General features: G+C 50.4%; 1 protein-coding gene across 1 annotated transcript in view; it reads left to right on the forward strand.

The window, feature by feature from the left end:
• The window catches only part of IUM83_12368 (Titin), a gene marked incomplete at both ends in the record, with an annotated part of 46908 nt that extends 29839 nt beyond the window's left edge, over positions 1-17069 (forward strand). Inside the window, 2 exons of the mRNA XM_067936989.1 lie at positions 14118-14427; positions 16479-17069. Coding sequence (XP_067800234.1) covers positions 14118-14427; positions 16479-17069 — 901 coding nt within the window. The remainder of the gene's footprint in view (positions 1-14117; positions 14428-16478) is intronic.
• Between the last annotated feature and the right edge of the window lie 809 nt (positions 17070-17878).

Raw genomic sequence — 17878 nt, forward strand, 5'->3', positions numbered from 1 at the left:
GACATGGAGGGCGAGGAGGACTCGCCCTCAAAGCGTAAAGACTCAGTGTCGAGCGAACCGCTCGACCCTCACGCCAAGAACGTTCGCCCGCGTGAAGGGGACGAATCGGACGCTTCGAGCTCGAAGCGTTCGCGAACTGAGAGCGATGCCCCACTCGCTTCCGCTGGGGCTCTCAGTACTCCGCACGCTACTGTTGCAGCGCGTGATTCCAAAGCTCTAGGCTCTCCGCGCGCTGTGCCTGCTGCGCGCGATCCGTGGATGCCGTCCGCGTCCGAGATCTCGGACCGCTATGGGAACTCGGTACCTCCGAATGAGGTGCCGTTGTACGTATGCAGCGCCATCAAAGATGACGCTGTGGCTGCCGAGCTGCACTTTGATGTGGAAACGCATCAAAGGCACGATTATTACATCGGACTCTTTTATGAGCTCCGATGGTTTCAAAACAAGAAGACCTCTTCTCGCAGCAAAGTGCCCGAATGGCAGGCACTTTGTCAAAGCTGGAACGCCTTTGTTGAAAACTTCAACAAGAGGCCGAGTGCTTACCGTGATCGGATTAAGCAAGCGCGTGATCGCTTCGAGACGTACTCGAAGCGTGGAAAGCTGGAGCAACTTCATGTTGCTGCTGAGGAGGCAAATGTGCCGTGCGCTGTGCCCGAGGGCTTTCAGTGCACGAAGTGCTTCCCAGACGCGGTCCGCTTAAGCGACCGCGACCTGAACGGGTACACGTCGTTCCGTGTGCCCGAGAGTCTCAAAGAGCTCCGTGCTAAGTTCTTAGCACGTGAGGGTTCGGGCGCTGGCGATGATCGCAGCGCTCGCGTTACTTCCGCTGTGCCAGTGCGTACTGCTCTTCGTACGCCCTCACCATTTCCGGAACGTCCTCCAGCAAGACGTTCCGCGGCTCCCATGTATCTCGATGGGGAGGAAATCCTCTCCAACGAATACGAAAACGAGCCCCTTGAGGGTTCGTTTTCGGGATACTGTGGTCAACAATCCGCTCAACAATCCAGCGGGTTGAGCCGCGGGCGTCACGGATCGGCGGTGGCGGGGGTGGGAACACGCCCCGGGTATGATCAGCCCCGGGCTGATCAGTATGCGCCTCTCCACGACCGGGTGACCGTCGTGGAGCGTCTGCAGGGCGCTGAGTTCGCCGCCCTAAAACAGGAGCTGGCGAACCAGAAGGCCCAAGTCGCGGCGGTCTCGCAGACCGCCTCGAATATCCAGGTCGAGCTGGGGACCCAGATGAAGGGTTGCTCCAGCGCGTCCGCGCGCTGGAGGAGAGGTTGCTCGTCGCCGAGGCCAAGTCCTCCGCTGCTGCCTCGGCTCCTGCCGAGGCTTCGGGTCAGCCGAGCTAGATGGCTCGTGCTGCCGGTATGGCTTCAGCCGTCCGACGTAAAAGGTCGGATGGAGGCGCATGCTAGACGGTATGTCTAGCGTGTATGCGTTGCCGTGCCGTGCCAACACAGTGAACGGCCCGATGAAGCGCGGAGCAAGCTTGCTTGCTCCGAAATCCGAAACTGCATGTCTAGGCAGGTTTTGTGTAGCTAACAAAACTAATGAACCAACTTTAAATTCATTTGTGTTGCCTCTGCCCGCATTGTCTGCGTTCAGCTTCTGTTGATCAACAGAAGCTGCCATTGTGTCTTGGACAAACCGAATCACGGCTTGTCTTTTGGTGATGAAACTGATTGCATCCGAGCTGAAGTCATTCAGCTCGCTCTCCGCTAGAGCCCCGGCCTCTGCGTGGTTCTTTGCGGTGTCTGCGCCCTGCGCAGACCCGTGGTCGTTGGCCTTGTTGTTGGGGGAGTCTGCGCCCTGCGCAGACCCATGTGGTTTGTCCATTGTTGCAGCTGACACTGTGCAAGTGTCAGCGGTTTTCTGCGGCTGCTGTGTTGCAGTCGTAGATCCTCCCCCACTTAAAGTGGGAACCATCACTCCGAGTAAACTCGGTAGACGTGGATGCCGCATGGCATTCACGTAGAACGGTGTATGCCCGGTCGAGGCATGCACTGAGTTATTGATGGCAAACTCTGCCATCGATAAGCACTCGCTCCAGTATTGGAACGAGTGAGCGTAGCTCTTCAGAATGTCGACGAGCACGCGATTCACGCGCTCGGTTTGACCGTCCGTCTGCGGATGATCCGCAGTCGACATTGAAAGTTGGCTTCCAAGAAGTGTAAACACTTCTTGCCACAGGTGCGCTGTGAAGCGCGGGTCTCTGTCCGACACGATGTCGGATGGCATGCCATGGTGTTTGAACACCATGTCGACGAACAGACGGGCCGTCTGCTTCGCGGTCACTTCTGCCGGCACCGCAGCAAGATGTACCATCTTGCTGAAGCGGTCGACGAAGACCACAACACCGGTGTTCCCTCCGCTATCCGGGGGAAGACCAAAGAAGAAGTCCAAAGACATGGACTTCCAACACTCCGACGGAGTCGGTAGTGATTGTAATGGAGCCTGCGCAAACGGCGCAGACTTTACGCGTTGGCGGCACACCTCGCAAGCACGGATGTACTTGCGCACCCACTTATACTGGTGGTGCCAGTAGAAGTCGCGCGTGAGAAGGACGTATGTCTTCTCACGTCCGAGATGTCCCGCAGACGGGACATCGTGATACTCGTACATGATCCTGAGTCGCAGGTCATGGTCATTCGGCACGACAACGCGATCCGCGTTGTCGTCGACTGCATTGTAAAGCAGTTGTCCTTCGTGCACACGAAAGCGGTGTGCACGCGCTCGAAGGTGCTTGGGCAGCTTCTGACGGGACTTGTCAGAAGGCGCTGTGCCATAGGCCAGCAAGAGCTTCGCGTCCGCGTCGTGCGCGTACGCGGTCTTCACATCATCCAACAGGGACGATGTGGGTTTGCTCGATCGCATGACGTCAATGACATTGACGTCAGCAGCTTCTGCATAGTCCGGCCGACGTGATAACGCGTCGGCCACTACATTCAATCTTCCGGGTTTGTATTCGACCCGGAAGTTATACTCCGCAAAGAATGAGAGCCATCTCGCCATTCTTTGTGATATGTGTGGCGACTTCACTGCAGTGCGCAGTGATGCATGGTCGGTGTAGACCACAAATGGTCTACTTCTAAGTAAATACACTCGGAACTTTGCGAGTGCATATTTCATGGCAAGGCGTTCCTTGTCATGTACCGGATAATTACGCTCAGCTGCTTTCAGTTGACGCGATTGGTAGTAGACGACACGATCACGGCCCTCGTGATCGTGCTGCATCAACGCACATCCGATCGCGACGTCGGATGCGTCACATACGACGTGGAATGGACGATCTTGGTCAGCCACTGCCAAGATCGGCGGCTCAGTCAAGCCCTGCTTGACTGCATCGAATGCCTGTTGGCAATCGGGTGTCCAATTCCACACAGCTTCTTTCACAAGAAGCTGTGACAGCGGGCGGATCTTGCCCGCATAATCCTCCACGTACTTGCACAAGTACGTGGCCAAGCCAAGGAACTGCCTCAGTTCCTTGACACTTGAAGGCGTTGACTTGTGAATTTAACAGAAAGGTTATCTGTTAAAAGTTTTAGATACTTCCTCACCTTGGTGTAAGACACACCAATGGATACATTGAAGTGGACCACCACAATGAGTGGTCCACAAATACCCAAATATCCTATTGGTAGAAAGCAGCATCTTTCTACCAATCAGAGACATGCATATTAGCGGGGCTCTGACAGCCAGCCGCTGCCAACCCTTTCATAGATGATAAACAGTTTTTAGCAGATTATAGAGGAAGATCAATTTACAAACAATACAGTTCTCATTTTACCTAATCTAAGTCACTTGGAATCCTATCTTACTTAACTTCTATTTGTGTATTCAAATATAATTAACCTAAGTAATTACTAAGTACTTACGCTTCCTCATACACGTTGCGCAACGTGTAAGCTAAAGTAGTGAGTCAAGTTAGACCCACTACAAACCTCCACACTGCAAAACGGGACGAAGACCGGCGGATGCTGGGCTCCTACAGTGCACCGTGCGGATAACTACCCTGTCCATGCTCCGCACAATTCCCAAATTGCAACCTACGGCTTCAACATTACCGACCACAGCTTGCTCGCGCACCGCAGACAGCTTGCTATACAACTGTGCCACGTCTCGTTGCTCCGTACCGCTTCCCAAATTGCAGCCTCCAGCTTCAACATCACTGACCGGAGCTTGGACGGCTTATGGGGACAGTGCATCTCATTCTTGGCCATAACATCCTTGTGCATCTCGTCCACGCCCACCTCGAAATTATGCTCGACGTAGGTGTTCACGGGCTTGACGATGAGCCAGACGAAGAAACCGGTCGTGTGGCCATAGTGAGCGGGAGGTGCAGTCGGTGCGGCGGCGGCATCATGAAGGGGCACTCTCCCTCCAGCGACGAGACCAGCACGTCCCTCATGATCCACGAGTTGTCGAATGCATCATGAAGGCGCACTCTCCCTGTAGCGACTAGACCAGCACGTCCATCATGGCCCACGAGTTGTCGAATGACAAAGTAGTCGTAGACATCTGGACGACCGCGGGCGTTGTTGGCTTTTAACCGCCCTGTATTCCATAGATGGCTGGTGTTACACCATTGTTACTCGATGTCATCCCTGGAGTAGAGAATGTTGCATCAATGTTACTTGATGACATGAAACAGTCCCAAACGACAGTTCTTCGGACTGCGAATTAAAATGCGTTGCAGCACAGGGGTTTCCTTTGATCATATAGTGAATGTAAGCGTTTACTGTTAATTTAGTTGCGACGGCTAACCATGATAAACTAGTGGGCGCCTTCCAAAACTACTGTAACAAGTATATAATTGACACCTGCTTGTGAGCCGTACGGCTCCCAGTGCTGATACTGCATCGCGTCCTCATTGGTCGCCTCGCTCAACCCGAACTCGCTGGTAGCCGTCAGGAACCCACTTGGTTCCCCCCTTCCGGACTGCTCGCCTACGACCGCGGCCGTCCAGCTTTGTATTAACTGGTACGGATAGAGCTAGCTACTGCCCCTGCTTCGCCACGCGAATTCTACACGGACTGCCGCTTGTGCTTCGCGCGCAATATTCTAAACTGACTGCCGCTTGCTAGCATGCACTGCCTACACTGGGTGCACATATCAAGCCCCATGAGGTACTTCAAGCACCCCATCTCCGCTTGCACGACGTCGTGCGCCGTTCACTGCTGGTTTGAACGGTGCCGGCCGCTCTCCACCTAAGTTGCGTGCCTTCGCTATTCGTGATACCTCGGTCCGTGACTGCTCGTCGTCACTCACTACCGACTGCTGTTCACTCGCCACTTGTGAACGCTTGCGTCCGGCCCGCGCGTCCCGCTCGCTGCCAACATGCCCCTGTCCCTCGAGCTCACCGTGAGCATGTACTGCCCACCTATTATACGCCTTCTTCATCGACAGAGTCTTGCACGACTCTGTCGGCGTTGATGAGCTTGTCGTACTCTTTTTGGCTGATACCCACCCCCATATTCGTACTCCAGCTGGGCTACAATCTCCAGTGCTACACGCTCAAGCATCGTTGTAGGTTTGTAATCGCTGTTGTCGGTTAACAGGACGAGAAGAGCGTCTTCTGGGACGATAGTCCGATCGTGGGAACCCAGCCACATCGCAGCAAGGTCTTTACTAGAGAATGATAGCTGCTTTGGCTTTAGAAGCACCGATACATAGGGGCCCCACAGGGGGAACCGACTCATAAAGAGAAATAGGACAAGAACTATCAGTTGGTGCAGTTGGCCAGCTTAGCACAAGCAAAATATCGATAACCGGATTGTAGTTAGTATTCGCACAACCGTTTGAGAATTTGTAGACACTTAGTTTAGTTTAGGGTGTGCAGTAGATACTAGCGTTTGCAAACTGCTTACTAATTGTAGAATATGCTTTGTGGTATATGAGTGTTTGAATAGAACCATCGTGAAGCCCTCGCAATGCTTGACAGGCTGGGCTGCGGATTTGTATTTCACGATTAACACTACTGGTCTCGCTGACGTGGTTGTCTTTGGTGCAGACCAACGTGGGTAGAAGACAGATTCGCTAAGAAGCAGTATTCCGAGCAACGAATTTGTCAATAGGATGGCAAACAGGCAAGCCCGTTTGTAAACGTGTATATTAAAGTCACAAACTTGTCAGCGCGGTACGTTACGTACTGTGCATCACTACGTTGATTAAGACGTGGGGACTAGGCTGGGTGCTAGGCGCCAGCTACACTATTACGGTGATACTACCCCTGCATGGAGCAGAGTGATGATGTACATCACCGATCCACAGCGCCAGCTGAACCGAACCTAACGAATCATATTCAGCAGGTATTTCGATTGGAGAATAATTGCACATGAGTGGCATCCGCCTAAGGACTCTGGATAAAATCCAGAGAACTTAACAGTCTACGCGCCTTCGCGTTGGGGATTATGGATGCGTTTCGCATAAGTTTAGAGAAGGTGTTTATAATAGTCCATCGGCGACGAAGCATTTGGCGGTGTTTGAGACTTGTGTCGTACATTGGTTGGTTTGAGGTGGCAAAGGTGTAAAGAATTGATGACCAGCTACTTACTTCATGGGCACTCCTTGTTGAATATAACTGTTAGTTGACGGGTCGTCCCGTAAACTTCACCTTTGAAACCGTCCCGTAACTCGTCCCGTAACTCGTCCCGTAACTCGTCCCGTAATACTATCATAAATTATCGTAAATTATCGTGTAATTGTAAATTACGTGCTCTGTATAATGCAACGAGAAGCACTGCGACGATCTTCTTTTCATTCTTAGTTTTCCAACCTACTACCGAGAAACTCCAGTTACAACGATGAAGTTCTTCTTTCAGGCTGTGGCGGCGGCGGCTATGCTACTGGCAAGCGGCACCGACGCGGGTTGGGAAAAGATATCGATTGAGCGAGAAATTCGGCGAACCACACGGCACTTTTTTTTCGGATACGAACTTTGCCATCGCTGGACAAAGCGTGCAGTCCATCACGATCCGCACGGGCGAACGTGTGAATGGCGTCGGAATAGACGTTACAAGCCCGGACGGGAAGACGAGGAACAATCCGTTCCACGGTGGTAACGGCGGCAACCCAAAGACTCTCACTCTGAAATCTGGTGAACGCTTCCAGTGTTTGGAGGCCCACTGGGGTAAATATCACGGTCGTACGCGCATCCGGTACATTAAGATCACCACTACTAGTGACAGATCGATTGATGGTGGTACCCCCACGACCCAGACTGGAAAGGTTTGCGCACCGGATGGTTTCCAACTGGGCGGTTTTGAGGGTTCGTCGGGCGTGGAGCTCGATCAGGTGGGTGCCGTTTGGACCATGAACTAGGCTCGGATCAAGTTCCTGCTCCAGTGCATCTGAGTGGTGGATTTCTCAAGGTGAGGCTACTACCGATTACCGAAGGCGCATGGAGATCAATTCGTGTAGATGTAGCGAGCGCCAAACCAGCTACTCCGATAATTGACAGTTTCCCGTTTGAAATCAGTTTTTTTTTTTAATTTAAGCGGTCAACGCTGGTGGCGCACTGTAGTAGTATCGTATTGGAGAGGCTGACTGGTTGGCCCCTTTGGCACTGTCAGTGACTAATCCAGAGCCTATTCTCTGAAACTTATTTCAGAGTCAAATACCCTTCAAAATACATATCGCATATTGGTTGTAAAGAGATAACCGCTTTTTCCCTGCTGGATATAATAAAATGCACAACACCATACTCGAGTACAAGTTACTAGAAATAATAGATTTTTTAGCTTAATATAAAAACTGGATGGGTCAACACACCAGCATAATTTAATTAGAGGACAGGTAATCCAACATCACATTTGATGATCAGGAATATGATAGTACAGTTACAGTACTACTGTAGTACTACCTCCCTAATCACTGAGTCAATAGTTTGGTTTTTTCACAATCGTTTCGACGAATCTCAGTGAAAATCACTGATTTATGGAAATTCCTCCGTACGGGACGATCTCCAACAAGTCTTGAGGAAGTGGCCGGATACTAAGGGAATCTGCCACTTTAGTGCACTAGAAGCATATTAGTGCACTAATAGAAACGACCAATCACACCAAAACCCTATGAGCTCTGGTATATTACTGGATGAAATAATCGAAACCGTAAAACCTGCCATTATGTATACAGCTCCTTCTCGACCACCCGATTTGTCTCGTCTGCTTTGCAGTTAGTACTAGTGGCATGAGCTTAACTATTTGACTATCACTACCAAATTGACCTCGCCCCGAGAATCATGACCAAGAAGCGCGGAGACTACACCAAAAGCAAGCTAAACTCTACCGCACGCTAATTAAGTGGGTAGGCAAGCGCAAGAAAGGCGAATCGATGGAGTCTCAGTGGCGTGGCCCTCAACCACGCCTGACAGCTGAGGCAGAGCAAAACCTTTGTGAGTGGATAATGGGGCGACAGCTTATCGGGAAGCCGGCTAAGCGTGGGGAAATCATTGCCAAGGCCAGCACGATCGCTGAGATGACCACGGGCACTGGCGTTGGTAGCGGCTGGTACAGGCGCTTTATGAAGCGGCGCCGGCGTCGATTAAGCAAGCCGCTTGGCTTCACGTGAAGAAAATCGTCCAACAACAGCTTCTCGTCCTCCCACCACCACGCACGAAAGGCAGGAAGCGGAAGACAGCGACAGTTGGTGGACGATTGCTAACCCGTGAACTACTAGAGAACATACAAGCAAAGCCTCGAAAGGCACGGCAAAAAGGTTCCCGACTGACACCGGTTCATACGGAGGTTGAAAATGCTCCAGGCGCACCCGAGCAATCGCTGTTTGAAGCAATAGTTTAGTCAAGAGATAAGACAGACAAGCAAATCAATGTTTGTTACTGTAAGTCAATTGCACACACAGATGAGCAGATAATCATACCTTTATACAGTGCGGAAAATTAACGTGTCCGAGGGGACTCGAACCCGCGACAACCCTGCTCCCCGTAGGGCCCTCATTAAGCCAGCATCGTTAACCGACTGAGCTGTCAGCACTGTCGAAATGACAAATTATTTCCAAGATACATATCCTTTCAATACTGATGTGTTTGCGTTTTTATCGTGTATTATAGGTTACCTAACCACTGAACGAAAGAAACACTGTCCCAGTTTGAGAATTGCTGGTTCATACAAATACTAAGATAAAAAGGAGCACTAAACTGGCAATCAGCAGGAAATAGGCCATTCACTACAATCCATCCAAACTACCCAATAAGAGCCTCTCCATACCAGAATTAATCTGTGAAAGAGAGTAAACAAACACCAGTCTGGGCATGCATATTGCACACTAAAACTCACAGTAGACTTTCGGCTACCGCGCCTTGACTGATGCCTTTTGAAAAGTGCACTAAATTGGCAAACCCCCTTACCGCAAAATTTGGTGGGTCGCATGCAGCGTCATCCAGACTCAACTCTGGACCCACAGGATCCGAGCAGTACATGAGCATGCCATCATGAACGAGTACGTACAAGAAGGCGCTATCTGGAGCAGCTTGTTCTCCCAGGTCCCGCGTAGCAGAGCTGGGCACGACAGCCGCGACAGACAGGAGAACGACGACGGAGGGCAGAAACGTCATGGTCTGGTTATTCAGATAATGGGGCGGGTTCGGTTACTTTGGAAATTTGAGAACTGGTAACGTTGGTCCCGTAGCAGAATTTCGACGAATGCTCATGTGACTAGACGACAGGATCAGCGGTCACCTCCTCCATCCTCATCTCCACGCCATTTGACGAGCATAAACATCTCTGCAGTTAGACGACTCCGGGAACCGCTCGCTTGGAGTGGCATCGCATGGGTTAACCTTCGTGCTACATCTGATTAATGCGATTGGCTAATAGATTTCAAGGATAAAGCCTATTGGCTAATAGATTTCGCACTTAGCTGAGGTGGACGACACAGGTAACATTCAGGTAGTACACTGTATATGGTGTTGTGCATTTTATTATATCCAGCAGGGAAAAAGCGGTTATCTCTTTACAACCAATATGCGATATGTATTTTGAAGGGTATTTGACTCTGAAATAAGTTTCAGAGAATAGGCTCTGGATTAGTCACTGACAGTGCCAAAGGGGCCAACCAGTCAGCCTCTCCAATACGATACTACTACAGTGCGCCACCAGCGTTGACCGCTTAAATTAAAAAAAAAAAACTGATTTCAAACGGGAAACTGTCAATTATCGGAGTAGCTGGTTTGGCGCTCGCTACATCTACACGAATTGATCTCCATGCGCCTTCGGTAATCGGTAGTAGCCTCACCTTGAGAAATCCACCACTCAGATGCACTGGAGCAGGAACTTGATCCGAGCCTAGTTCATGGTCCAAACGGCACCCACCTGATCGAGCTCCACGCCCGACGAACCCTCAAAACCGCCCAGTTGGAAACCATCCGGTGCGCAAACCTTTCCAGTCTGGGTCGTGGGGGTACCACCATCAATCGATCTGTCACTAGTAGTGGTGATCTTAATGTACCGGATGCGCGTACGACCATGATATTTACCCCAGTGGGCCTCCAAACACTGGAAGCGTTCACCAGATTTCAGAGTGAGAGTCTTTGGGTTGCCGCCGTTACCACCGTGGAACGGATTGTTCCTCGTCTTCCCGTCCGGGCTTGTAACGTCTATTCCGACGCCATTCACACGTTCGCCCGTGCGGATCGTGATGGACTGCACGCTTTGTCCAGCGATGGCAAAGTTCGTATCCGAAAAAAAAGTGCCGTGTGGTTCGCCGAATTTCTCGCTCAATCGATATCTTTCCCAACCCGCGTCGGTGCCGCTTGCCAGTAGCATAGCCGCCGCCGCCACAGCCTGAAAGAAGAACTTCATCGTTGTAACTGGAGTTTCTCGGTAGTAGGTTGGAAAACTAAGAATGAAAAGAAGATCGTCGCAGTGCTTCTCGTTGCATTATACAGAGCACGTAATTTACAATTACACGATAATTTACGATAATTTATGATAGTATTACGGGACGAGTTACGGGACGAGTTACGGGACGAGTTACGGGACGGTTTCAAAGGTGAAGTTTACGGGACGACCCGTCAACTAACAGTTATATTCAACAAGGAGTGCCCATGAAGTAAGTAGCTGGTCATCAATTCTTTACACCTTTGCCACCTCAAACCAACCAATGTACGACACAAGTCTCAAACACCGCCAAATGCTTCGTCGCCGATGGACTATTATAAACACCTTCTCTAAACTTATGCGAAACGCATCCATAATCCCCAACGCGAAGGCGCGTAGACTGTTAAGTTCTCTGGATTTTATCCAGAGTCCTTAGGCGGATGCCACTCATGTGCAATTATTCTCCAATCGAAATACCTGCTGAATATGATTCGTTAGGTTCGGTTCAGCTGGCGCTGTGGATCGGTGATGTACATCATCACTCTGCTCCATGCAGGGGTAGTATCACCGTAATAGTGTAGCTGGCGCCTAGCACCCAGCCTAGTCCCCACGTCTTAATCAACGTAGTGATGCACAGTACGTAACGTACCGCGCTGACAAGTTTGTGACTTTAATATACACGTTTACAAACGGGCTTGCCTGTTTGCCATCCTATTGACAAATTCGTTGCTCGGAATACTGCTTCTTAGCGAATCTGTCTTCTACCCACGTTGGTCTGCACCAAAGACAACCACGTCAGCGAGACCAGTAGTGTTAATCGTGAAATACAAATCCGCAGCCCAGCCTGTCAAGCATTGCGAGGGCTTCACGATGGTTCTATTCAAACACTCATATACCACAAAGCATATTCTACAATTAGTAAGCAGTTTGCAAACGCTAGTATCTACTGCACACCCTAAACTAAACTAAGTGTCTACAAATTCTCAAACGGTTGTGCGAATACTAACTACAATCCGGTTATCGATATTTTGCTTGTGCTAAGCTGGCCAACTGCACCAACTGATAGTTCTTGTCCTATTTCTCTTTATGAGTCGGTTCCCCCTGTGGGGCCCCTATGTATCGGTGCTTCTAAAGCCAAAGCAGCTATCATTCTCTAGTAAAGACCTTGCTGCGATGTGGCTGGGTTCCCACGATCGGACTATCGTCCCAGAAGACGCTCTTCTCGTCCTGTTAACCGACAACAGCGAGCATTCTGGCGAGCTCTAGGCACACGCCAGGCAAGGATGGAAGCGTAAGATGGTGAGTTTTAGGCGCTCGTCAAGGGATTGAGTAAGTCCAGTTTAGGTACCGTCCACGGGGGGGGGGGTCTTTATTGATAAGTCACATACGAACACGGAATTTGCTACAAGTCTTATTGATTCCAGCACAAAATCGATGTGGTCCAGATTTCACGAGAAGTTTTTTCAAACCAAGCGCGCATCATGTCATCATGTCATCGCTACAGAGGTATAATTTGCAAAAACAAAAAACAACTAACTGTTGTCGTTTTCGGCCAAACTTCCATTCTGGGATCTATTTGTGACTCTTGGGGTGAATCGCCGGCCAATCGACCCTATACTAGATCTCAGTTATTTGAGCTGTCTGCAGTGGTCTCCCGCGACGCAGCATCGGGTGAAGATGGAAGCTGCCGCGACAAAACACCATGCGCACCCCAACACTCTTTTACACTGTCTGTACGGTTACTACAATCTCGGCTGCTCAAGGAAGGAATTAGCTGCATTGACACAATCCAATGCTAGATTAGCTGAGCGAGACATCCCAGATATTCGTTGTTCGAGATTAGACTCAGCTGGGTGGAGCAATCTTGCAACGTATCCAGGCGGAGGCTGCTCTATCGCTGCATTCCAAGTTGAACTGTTTAGATTCCGAGTAATATCATTTGCCCACATTCTCCATAATATGGCTGCCCCTTGAAATGTTGAGCTCCATCTCTACTGCAGTTGATCAGCAATCTCCTGCAAAGTCGACTCGCTAGCTGCTTCAGCTCGATCTGTTGCTACGGGATCAATGCACGCTTTTTTGAAAGAAACAAGAGCTTGTAGAGTATCAATATTACTGCCGTACTCGTATATGTACAGCAATACACGCACAACAACTGCATCCTTCTCATGACTGATCAGCCACGAGTTCCACTGCTGCTCTGTTTTGTCGCTGTCAATGAGGTGACGTTTGTACTTAAATTGCATCATCTTAGTCCAGTCGTTAATATCTAGTTCAAGGATAGACCAATTGTCGCCGTTTGCTTTCACAGCTCTGCCCTTCATGTTTTCACGAAACTTTTCCCACGGTTTTTTTTTTGCATGTCGCTGAAGGTTGAACCCTCAGCAACGAAACTCTCCAGTGATTCACCTGTAGCATCACGCTGACTCACTGCCTGCTTGACAATTGGCTTCACTATTAGCCTGTACAAAAAAGCATTACAGGTTGCATTCTCCCCTCCAGAATTGCGGCTGCCGGCATGTGCGCGACGTTCTACCAAACGGGGTGATCTGCACCCAACCGGCCCAACACGCGCCGTCAATACTGCGTCGGGAGTGTCGGCGTCCGCTCCCGCAGATGCGAGCCGAGCTAACCGAGGCGACCTCCTTACCGGTGGAGTCTTCTCCGAGTTCAATCGTGCCTAGTGGCTGTCTGCTATGTGCTGCGTTGGGGAGAGGCCGTGATCAATCGCAGGAGACGGGTTCATTGACGTGGGGCCACCGGCGGTGGCGTTCGGGGTCGGTGATGCAAACTGCGGTGAATCTTGCGCTAGCTGAATATCGTCGGGGCTTAAGACTTCTTGCAAGGACCTCCTCGCGGCAGGACGCCCGGTGTAGGGGTGGATTCGATGAGCAGCTCGTCTGCTTCGTGCGTGAGCTTGTTGTGATAAGCTAGCCGCGGAATTCTCGCTCCCCGTGAAGTCCTCGCTTGCAGAACTCTCGCCGCTCGCCATCGCTGCTTCTGGCGCAAGTGAGATCTACCCTCACTGGTTATCTATAAAAAGCATAGATTATTCTTTTTAACAGGAGGACGATTGGGCGGCGGTTCGCTGGCGATCGGTTCGATGAACCGCCCATGAGAATTTTGAATGAAACGCACAATATTTTTAGCGTACTATGCTACTGATATCGGATTGACTTAAGTTTTATATGACAGTCCAACACTAATATTAATCTAATACATATCAGTAGTACCAGAAAGTGGTGGTGCTAGACAATACACCATGCCACGCCCGCGCAGAGGCCGTCTCGAGGAGCCGGAGTTTGCGGCAGCAACTCTCCTACGTTTGGGCCCCTATTCACCTGTGCTTAACCCGATTGAGAACGTGTTCTCAGGATTCAAGTCGGCTGTGAAGGACTTCATGACAGAGCGCCGGGCGGAGATCCTCGCTGTTCCGCCTGGTACAACGATGAAAGCGCACCGCCAACGCTTCCTGATCGAGGCTGTCGAAACGCTCTTCCCCCGCGTTGCGACCGCGCAGCTTTGTGCGTCATGCTACCGCCACACACTAAGATTCCACGTCAAGGTGGCCGCACTCGAGGACATGCCAGTTGGTTGCTAACCAGTAGCAAGATACAAGTACTGACAATTGCATATTTGTTAGGGTATTTGATTTGGAAGGTCTACTGTACTTGCTTAACCCCTTTACTCCCGGCTTTTATTCTGTATTCAACAGAATATGAAAACCACTTGTGTTCACTATGCTGTAGGCAGACCAAAACATATCTGGGTGGAAGTCCTCTAAGAAAAAGAGGAGACATATGACCTATCTATACAAAATTGCAGTATAAAAATGCGTTTCAGATACAAAAAAAAGTTTCACTTGAAGAACATTTGGTGCAACCTCGAGTTTTTATTGGCTTTGAGCGGATGTCATAGATGTAACAAACCTCTAGCTTGATAACCCCCTTTGAAACTGTTCATAGGGGTCATTCGCGCTGACTGGATGGGAGAACGCCACGAGGAAATACAAAAGGAAGAATTGCCAAGTTCCTCCCATTCCCAGTGAAGATGGCATATCCCACGAAGCAAAAAAATGTATTGATTAATTGTCTCCCATCTCCTCTGTGCCTAACCGAGTTTTCTTTCGCTTTTCCTTGAGGAATTGAATCTGGTGCAGATGCCCCAGGATATTCCTGCCGTCGTTCCAGACATCGTGCCATATTCGGGCGCAGGTCTGCGTGTTACCATCTTCGAGGCGACGGATCTTCGTACACAACGGCACACGACCGCCGAAGTAGGCACTGCATGTTGGACAGAAGTAGCTAGTTCCGTGTGGCTTTCCACTGGTGAAAGCAGAGCACAGCGTGCAAAGATATTGTCGGCACTTCGACTGCGTTTCGGATTCATAGAAGCTGCTCGTGTCGACCAACGAGTGATCACCACGATGCACAGGGCGTATACAGAATAAGAACTGGGATAGCACACAATTCAATAGAATATAGACTCACCGCTGTGGTCAGCGTCGTACACGCTCCACCCGCTAGCTGTCAACGCACGGGGCTCGTCTTCGGTAGTCTCATATGAGGGCTCCACTTCTTCCTCACCGTCGCTCGAGATATCGCTGTCGTAGTCACTCTCGTCCTCACCGTCACCCATATCACAGTCAACAATGATGTGGAAGAGTGCCCCGGGGAAACGCAGAAGTTGCCGCCGATGAGGCAAGGCGACACGATGGATGCCCCCCCCCCCCGAAGATACGCAACCCACAGGACCGGGAAATAGCCCGACACGCCCCGGATTGGTCGTGCATGGTTTGTGCGAGGACGAACTTACAGTAAATTACGGTTTTCTGTGAGGGCGCTACTCCACAATGGTGCCGCGACTCGGGAGTACACTTCGAACGACAGGGTAACGATCAAGCAGGCATCTGAGGCAGGTGCGCCGTCGGTTGGAAGGTCGCCGACAGCAAGTGAGCACAGAGAGAGACCTGACGCGTCGTGGAGCTCGGAGGGAACCTTCACGACAGGCCAAGGAGCCAGCGACAATCAAGAGGGCTACGAAGAACAATTTGCGATTCCCGATGTGACTCCCCATGAGAGAGCCACGAAGGGCCACGACGCAAGTCGTGGTCCTACCTGTAACGGGGTTACACACACAAGTGACAACAGTCACTTATGGTTTAGCAGATAAATATCTGTTAAAAGTTTTAGATACTTCCTCACCTCGCTGTAAGCCACACCAATGGATACATTGAAGTGGGCCACCACAATGAGTGGCCCACACCTACCCAAAGATCCTATTGGTAGAAAACAGCATCTTTCTACCAATTAGAGACGTGCATATTGGCGGGGCTCTGACAGCCAGCCGCAGTCAACCCCTTTCATAGATGATAAACAGTTTTAGCAGATTTTAGAGGAAGATCAATTTACAAACAATACAGCTCTCATTTTACCTAATCTAAGTCACTTAGAGTCTTATCTGATTTAAATTATATTTGTGTATTCAAATATAATTAACTCAAGTAATTACTAAGTACTTACGCTTCCTCATACACGTAGCGCGACGTGTAACCTAAATTAATGAGTCAAGTTAGACCCACTACAGTACCGGTCCGAAGCCTGAAAAGGTTGAAGACCGACAACCCCCCCCCCCACCAAGGCCGTCGCCAAACGCAAGTCGCCCAAGAAGAAGAAGAAGAAGAAGAAGAAGAAGAAGAGGAAGAAGTTGCGTGCGCCGGACTCGGCAGACGAATCGTTGTCCAAGCCGCAAGGCAAGGACACGGGACGCCAGTACACCGCTGCGGAGATGCGCCACGTGCTGGTCCGCACAGGGCTGTTTCGGCCACTGGAGCGTGACCTGATCCTGAGCTTTATCAAGCCCAAGCTGATGAGCGAGTTCACGGGCCCATTCCTGGCGCCAGACTTCGACAGCCTCACGAGTGTCATGCGTGCGGCGCCGACGCTCTTCGAGATGCTGCGCGAATCTGGCTCCGTGTTGGGCGCGTTTGAGATGAAGAAGGTGTGCCACTGGGATGCTGAGGCATGGACGTGCATGATCCGCGATGTGCTGGATCCCCTGGCGGTTCTAGCGGGATCCGTCGAGCGCGATGAAGCCCCGTCCGTGGCAGACACGACTCAAATGTCGGCAACAACACCGTCGCCCCCGCCTCGATACCAGTCGAGCGTAGACTCTGACAGCAGCCTGAAATCGCCTAAGCGTATGCCCTTGAATGTAGTGGGTCTAACTTGACTCATTACTTTAGATTACACGTCGCGCTACGTGTATGAGGAAGCGTAAGTACTTAATAATTACTTGCGTTAATTATATTTGAATACACAAATATAATTTAAATCAGATAAGACTCCAAGTGACTTAGATTAGGTAAAATGAGAGCTGTATTGTTTGTAAATTGATCTTCCTCTAAAATCTGCTAAAAACTGTTTATCATCTATGAAAGGGTTGGCAGCGGCTGGCTGTCAGAACCCCGCTAATATGCACGTCTCTAATTGGTAGAAATATGCTGTTTTCTACCAATAGAATCTTTGGGTAGGTGTGGACCACTCATTGTGGTGGCCCACTTCAATGCATCCATTGGTGTGTCTTACACCAAGGTGAGGAAGTATCCAAAACTTTTAACAGATAGCTTATCTGATAAATTCACAAGTAGCTTGCAGCCCCTTGTATGTGTAACCCCGTTACACCATCCCCCCCCTTAAGGTTAGACGCGCGGGGTCTCCGCACGTCAATCTTCGGAATTAACCATTCGTCAATTCTCCGCGTTTGGAGAAGAAATCCGCGCTCATTCAACGATGAGCGCGCCTCAGAAGAAGTCCACAAAGTCGGTGGGGAGTCATCTCTCCATCGACTACTACTTCGAACGCCAGAAGGCGAAGTACGGCGACGTCGTCGACTTCAACGATGAGCGCACCTCAAGAAAAGAAGACTCCGAAGTCGGTGGAGAGTCATCTCTCCATCGATGGCTACTTCGAGCGCCAAAAGGCAAAGTATGGCGACGTCGTCGACTTCGACGACGACGATGAAGATATGGAGGGCGAGGA

Source organism: Phytophthora cinnamomi (assembly GCF_018691715.1).
Source record: "Phytophthora cinnamomi strain GKB4 chromosome Unknown Contig2, whole genome shotgun sequence".
NCBI lineage: Eukaryota > Oomycota > Peronosporomycetes > Peronosporales > Peronosporaceae > Phytophthora > Phytophthora cinnamomi.